Source organism: Micropterus salmoides, unplaced genomic scaffold (assembly GCF_014851395.1).
Source record: "Micropterus salmoides isolate LMB-PRFRI ecotype aquatic unplaced genomic scaffold, ASM1485139v1 Ms_hic_scaffold_436, whole genome shotgun sequence".
NCBI lineage: Eukaryota > Metazoa > Chordata > Actinopteri > Centrarchiformes > Centrarchidae > Micropterus > Micropterus salmoides.
In genome coordinates, this window is record NW_024043773.1 from 1 (window position 1) to 7,500 (window position 7,500).

A 7,500-nucleotide genomic window follows, 5' to 3' on the forward strand; every position below is an offset into this window, starting at 1 on the left:
TGTGTGTACCTCTGTGTGTATTGTGTAGGCTGCCTCCCTCCCCTCTCTCTCTCCTTACATCTCTCTCTCCTTACATCTCTCTCTCTCTCTCTCTCTCTCTCACCCCCCAACCGTCGAGGCAGATGGCCGCCCACCCTGAGCCATGGTTCTGCTCGAGGTTTCTGCCTCTTAAAAGGAAGTTTTTCCTTGCCTCTGTCGCCTAGTGCTTGCTCTTGGTGGGAACTGTTGGGCTTCTGTAAATAACATCACAGAGTACGGTCTAGACCTGCTCTTTTATGAAAAGCGCTGTGAGATAACTGTTGTTGTGATTTGGCGCTATATAAATAAAATTGAATTGTATTTTTTAAATTAGAGAAAAGTTCACGTTAATATGGCAACCTTTCCTTGGTCTCCTCGACGCTTTGGCCCCTGATAACTTTGTGGCTGAGTGAAGACTTTAGTATGTATGACTAGGAGTGCTGGACGTGAAGTTATTGTACAACTTGTTGATATCTACATGTCATATCTACATGGCAATATTCAGTTAGCCATTAACACCTTCGTGCAGCGTCACGTGCGAGGGCCCACCCAACGCTGCTTGCAGCTTTGATTTTATTGATCTTGATATCATTATTGAGACTGCTTAATGATCCGAGTCTTTATCGACACCACTATCCATCCTTTACCATTATTTGGGGACTGTTATTTGGAAAGACCAGACCCAACAGGCATGAGGCAGGCCTGCACTGTGTGAGGAAAATATTCAGTGTGTGATATCATTGTGATATATTGAGATGACATATCACTTGCTATAAATAATAAATAAATAATTCATAGAATTAGAATTTAATATTTTAAATACAACTAAATGTTGTCTCTAAAGCAGCAACATTAATGTAGCAACATCACTATATAAAGTCAATATCTGACATCACAATATGTTTAGAAAGAATGAAGAAGTCTGCATCTGTCCTTCTTCCTCCTCCTCTCTGCTGTTTTTCACTGCAGGTAACGTTATCTGGTCGAAGGAGGAGCTGGTTTGACTCAGAAAGCAGCTGAGTTTACAACAATGTGCCAAATTTTAAGACTACAGACTAGTCTGAGCTCCAGACAGACAGCTTTCTATTTAGCTTGTTTTAACATTTTACTAATGCCAAGCTAACGTTAGCTGTGCTTGTATAAATCAAACAGGATGAGGGACTGGACGAAGCAGTTTAAATTAACCCTTTCTACATGTTTAACCTACACACAGGTGTATTGGTAAAGTAATGTCTTGTTACTCACCGGGTCCTAGATCAGGGTATCAATCCCCATCCCTATTTATTACTGACATTTTCAAAATCTCACTGTCTCAGGAGAGGTGGGAACCAGCCACAATCGTCCCTGTACCTAAAACGTCTGCAGTATCCGGCCACACCCCCTCCACTCTAGTGCTCAACATTGGAGCCTCCCAGGGCTGTGTGCTCTGCCCGCTCCTGTTCACGCTGTACATCTACCACTGCAACCCGAGACATGGAGAGAAATCTATTCGACTAGATTTCAAAACAACGATGAGACTTCATATCTGGAGGAAATCCACAATGTTGCAGTGGTGTACAGAGAACAACCTACTGCCCAACGTCAGCAAATCAAGGAGCTAAAGACACACACTCCTTTCTACATCAGTGGAGCAGGTGAACAGTTTCAAGTTCCTGGAAAACAGCATCACAGAAAACCTGACATGGACATCTCACATCTCCACACTGGTGAAGAAAGTTCAGAAACAACTGTATTTCTTAAGATAACTTAACAAGGCTAAATTCCTGTGCCAAGTTCTTGTCAGCTTTTACAGATGAGAGAAAGCATCCTGACTGGAAACATCACTAACTAGCATGGGATGTGACAAGCTCTACCGGATATCTGGGGCTTAGACAAAAAGGGGTTTCTTATTTACGCTTTCAACTCTGACAGGAATCATGTCCATCGGAAGTCAACACACTGGCGAACACTCCTCTGTAAACAGTATGAGCACATAAGGTGATGTTTCAGTAGTGAGCATGCTGCTTGTGTGGGTACCTCCACATCAGTAGTCTGTTGGAAGTGTTGGATCAGGTCCATGACACTGCTGAGGTTGTTTGTGATGGAATCCATAGACTCTTTCTGTGCAGCGGCGATCTCCTTCACCTGAGAGCACAACGCTGTGTGTTTGGCCTTGATGGCCCTCAGGTTCTCCAGCATCACCGCCGGGTTCTCCTGCAGGCACAGTGTCAGTCAGTCACTGTTCAAACATCTAGCCTCAGCTGCTTTTTGGCACGTTTCACCTGGTATATTGTTAACCGTTATGTACAGCAAAACAGGACTGTGGGTGACAAACCAAGTCCTTATAGGTCTGAACTAAAGACAAGGTATAAATGGGATTTCCAATATTCATAATAATGAAGAGAATTTAAATTGACACTACAAAATTAAACACAGGTATTATTATTCACTGGTTAAACTTTAAAGGATCCATGGATAACGCGTTGCAAGGACTGATTATTAACAAGGGAAGCTTTAAGACATTAGTTTCTGTTTATGATCACAGAGTACAGTCTAGACCTGCTCTTTTATGAAGAGCGCTGTGAGAGAACTGTTGCAAGCACCTTGCATGGCAGCCTCAAGAGTGGGTTAGGGTTAGGGTTAGGGTTAGGGTCTTGTTTTGCAGTATGTTTCTTTATGTATTGAAACATTTGCAAGAAGTACCTACAGGAGATACATGGGGTAACGTGGGGTAAACAATAAAAAAAATAAATAAAGGATTTATTATTTTAACTGATTGTAATTAGGGCTGTACATAACGATAATTTTTTTCGATTAGTCAATTAATTTTGTGTATTCTAAAGAAAAAAAAATTATCCAAAATAAATATCAAAAACATGTCTAATCAATAAATCAGTATTTTATTCAATCATCCAGATGAAACACATTAGAATAATGACAATAGCAGCCCATCTTAAAAGGAATCAAATTTGTTGTGATAATAACAATAACAGCTCATACGTGGCTGTTAAATAAACAGAAAATATGAAACGGCCGAACGTTAGAAGACACACAGTGTAACGTGATGTTACCATGACAGCAGCGGGGCTTTTAACATGGAGGCCATGAAGAAATATATTTTAACGGACTACGTGTCCTCGTGCTGATAATGTACCATGCTTGTGTGGAGACAGAAAGTAAACAGAATTTGCGGTTTTGCCGTCTCAACTCAGGGTAATCATCCATCCAGTTAACTCTGGGAAGTTAGTCTATCTATTTTCTTAACAACACTTTCAGTGTCGGAGACGGATACGTTAAAGTTGAATACAGCTGGGTTGTCGAGGTTGACATGCTGTACATAGCTGCTATTGATTACACCCCCCTTCTCCCCGCCTCATGTGCACGGCGCCACAGGTACAGAGCAATTCTGTGGGAAACACTGTACTGTGCATTTACAGATGTTTCTGATTGTTTCTCTTAAAGCTAATAAGCCTATTTCTTTCATGCCAGCATTTAACTGACTTCCTGCAACGTAACCCCGGCCCCTGGCGATCAGATCATCAATCAGTGATCTCAAGTAGCCATGATCAGACAATATGAAAATAGAGACGATCACCCAACCCTATTTCATAAGTGAATTTTGTATTACATGTGTTTCAAAACCTGAATGACAAAACCTGGCAGCATGTGCCTCTATGAACTGTGTTTATATGGAAAGCTATCAGCCAGTGACAGTCAAATACATTTTGTCCATCCAATCATTTATATGTTGTGTCATGTAGACACCAAATAGCGGTGTCTACAGGACACAAGAATAGTGGTGTTGGCTTTAGTTGTGTGAAAATATTGATAATTAACAGCTGTGGGAGTTCAGTTACCACCTCGGTGGGACATCTATTCTCTGCAGCATTGTTGATGAAGTCCAGCTTTAGCCGCTTCTCGATGTATTCCAGGTCTGCCTCTGACTTGAGGAACTGTAACAACACCCAGCTTTACAATTAGATAGTACACTGGCATACAGTATATACCCTGCTTCCTTCTGCTCATAAGTAGGGCTGTTCTGATAATAGTGCTGCTAAATGACGAAGTTCTCAATTGTTAAAAGTTGTCTAAATACAAGCTGTACAAGAACAATAACAAAAACTGGTGATTATTACTAAAATCAGGAACCATCTGATCAAAGAATCTGTAAACAGGATTACAAATCACAAATATCCAGAATACCCAGAAATGCAGTTTCTGTATGCAAAATGAACTTCAAATGACAACATGAATGCCATCCTTGATGAAACCTACAGGTTCTTTGTCCCGAGGCTGTTAAAGAATATATGATAAAATAGCAGATAGATTTGTTGTTCTAGGTTAAAGCCAGTTAAAGATGACCTAAGAGGGTAACATACATGAAGTAGGGGGAAGAGAAAAACATAAAAGGGACCAAAAGATGTTAGCCTTCAGATTTGGTGTTGGCTTTGACGTGTACACATGTTGGCACTGTATCTCCTCGGCCGGGCTTAATAAACCATGCTATGTTAAGTCTTCATCAGTCTCCGAAACTTCATCACAGTTGAACCTGGCTCACAATAATTCTTCAACAGTGTCTACTGTTCTGATGTGCCAAACAGAATTTCAAAATCACACAATATGCAATGGGTAGGGCATATTCAGTCCGAGGGTACAAAGAGCTGGGTTTTAATGCAGGCAAGGGTGAAAGGTCTAGATAGAAACTTGACTCGGTACAGTCTAGAATCGTAGAGCAGTCAGTGCAGCTGGTCTCTGCAGTTTTCAGATGCTTTGACAATACTATTGCACTGCTAGCTGTCTGATACAGTAGTGCAATGAAGTCAGAGCACCTGCCAACAGCTGATTTTCACCCTCATTTGCATAAAGTTTAACATTTTTAACTTTTGACCCCTTTCTTCTTCAACTCTTTAGATCACATACAAGGAATCCTGCAATGCTTTGCAGTGTTTCCCATTAATTAATGAGACCATGGCGTCAGTCTGTGTTCCACCATAGTTTCCAAATTAACCGAAAATATTTTTACACATCTCATAACAACATTACAGACCTCTAACACTGTTTTGCGGGTGCTGGTGTAAACTCACACACTCACACACTTTGGCATCCAACTCAAGGCAAGCACTTTTCTTTTGAGGTAACTACGGTACGTCTGTTTCTGTCACTCGTTTATGAGAAGGTGATTTAAGTAGCCGCACCTAAATTTGGAGTGCACACGTGTTGAAGCCTTTATGGTAAATCCACTGTAATGGACCAGTATGAGCTAACAGGCAGGTTAGAGACTTTATCCTGATCCTTTATTAGTTGAGATTCAGCTGTTTCACTAATAAAACCATTTTCTGATATTAGTCTACACCACTATTAGTGTTGATGTTTGTATATTTATTATAATTTCAGATAATAGCACAGGCTACTATAGCTTATTAGTAGCAGACAGTAGTTTCATTTTTGTGGGTTGTTTTCAGTCATTAAATTATTGTGCAAGAAAAATGCTCTACATGGTGGTTAGTCTCATTTGTTTATGCAAATTAACTTGCTGTAGTGCCTCAACCTTTTTTTAATGTCCCACCTCCTCCTGTGATTGGTCAGTTCATGAAATGTGACTGTGATGAGCAACTACTGCACATGGCTGCATGAAAGTATCCCGATCTCCCCTGCGGAGATTAGCAGGCAGGAGAGAACGGTCCAGGTGAGCTGATCTGGAGAGGGCAGAGGAAAGTCCCAGTGCTGGTACGCCAAAGAGTAAAATGTAAACGTGACAGTACCGGTGAATACCGGCACACTTGAAGCACAAACAGCTTTTATATTGTGAGAAATAACAGGAAGAGCTTCGTGCAGAGCGTTCAGGCACAGTCTAACCAACAGCAGCTAGTTTCTAAATCTAGCTCCTGCTGCATGTGTAAAATACAGCCGCTGTGGATGAGGGGAGAGGTGACTGCTGGAGGTCAAGACGTCGTATTTAAGTTTATGTTCTGTTTGCTCAACAGTTGCTTGAGAAATGGCTATTAAAACACATTCAGACAAAAATTTCTCTATGCAGGAAAAACCCTGAATAAGATTCACAGAAGGTATAAAACATATTTCATGTTTCCATAAAAACAACAACAACAACAATAAAATGTTATTATATATTATTTGGAAATTACTTATTCTATTCTTTGATTTAGGGTTACTGGAAAAACATTAAATAAATGTTGACTTTTGTTTCATCACCATTTATAGCTCTACAAGGGGTTCATATCAAAAAGGTAGAACTAGAACACAACATTGTTTACAAGAGTGCAAAATTCTTCATAGATAGTCTCTTAATTTTACACAAAATTAAGGCATTTAACTTTAAAATGTACAATATCTTCTTCCAGGTGGGGAGAAGTCTCCTGAAGAATCCTGTGGGAAACACTGCTTTGTGTTCCATAGAAAATGAATGGGGCGGCCGTCTAGTCTTGCTGCTTTCAATGGGTCTTTTTGTAAAAGTCCACACTACTGTACAGTATACTAATCATCGTACTGTGACAGCAGCAAGTATGCAAAAATACTGACATTCTGCAACTTAGGAATATTACTGCCAATTAAACTTCACTGCTGGGAGAATACTTTGTCACTTTTCTACGACCCTGCTTACAATCAGTGTGTAGTGTGGACCTTTGACATGACAACTGAGATGCTGTTGAAAGCTCCGGAAAAAACAGTAGATAGCCCTTGAGTTAAGATTAATACAGCGTGTTTTGGTTTTATAGAGCCGTTTATAGGCTGATAACTCAGGTCAGGTGAAGCTCATGCCTGCGATCTTGGCGATGAGCAGCTGAGCGTGTTGTTGTTTATGGTCAAACGGAACAGCAGCTAAAAGCTAACTTATGGACCTTGAAGTCAGTGACGTTAGAAAGCATCTGTCTGAAGTGGCCCTACGCTGGGAGCAATGGCCTTTGTTGGAGATTAAAACAGGTTGGAGCAGAGCTGCAGGAAGCCAGCTTGCTGACTGGAGCTGAATGGAGCGCAGGAGTTTGAATCGCTCATTAACAAAAAGAGAAACCATGCCGCTCTTCCTGACATAGGCAGCTCGAATGAATACATCGGTAATTAATTAGCTGCTGGTTGTCTCTGGAATCGTCCAACAATAAGAGCAATTTCAGAAAGTCACTACTACAGAAAATTCATAAATTTACACTGTGCTTACCATCGCTTCAGCTTTTCAACTGTTGTCTCCATGTTGAATAGTTTTCAGTCGGACGCGGGCTCTGCGATTGGCCTGCTGTCACGAATCGAGGAAGCCGATTGGGCAGCTGTGTGAGAAGAGCGTCTGTGCGCCACTCGCGACACTACTACAGACTTCTGTTGGAATCGGGGAATGCGGAAGTGACGCGTGGGGCATCTTCATCTTCTTCTTCTTCTTCTTTTGATTTGATTGGCGGTGATTGGCAGCCAGCATTTAGGAGCATTACCGCCACCTACCGGACTGGAGTGTGGAACAGATTATGTGCAGACTAACATAAAAAACAAATAAACAAA

The 7,500-nt window shown here is 41.0% G+C and overlaps 1 protein-coding gene across 1 annotated transcript; it reads right to left on the bottom strand.

Moving 5' to 3' along the window:
- Positions 1-1,917: 1,917 nt before the first annotated feature.
- On the bottom strand, positions 1,918-7,332 carry LOC119887841 (spindle and kinetochore-associated protein 2-like). The gene is made up of 3 exons (XM_038698423.1): positions 7,169-7,332; positions 3,858-3,950; positions 1,918-2,211 (listed from the first exon to the last, which is right to left on the bottom strand). Exons 1-3 carry the CDS (start codon positions 7,169-7,171, stop codon positions 1,933-1,935), a joined length of 375 nt encoding a protein of 124 aa, XP_038554351.1. The 5' UTR covers positions 7,172-7,332; the 3' UTR covers positions 1,918-1,932.
- Positions 7,333-7,500: the final 168 nt, after the last annotated feature.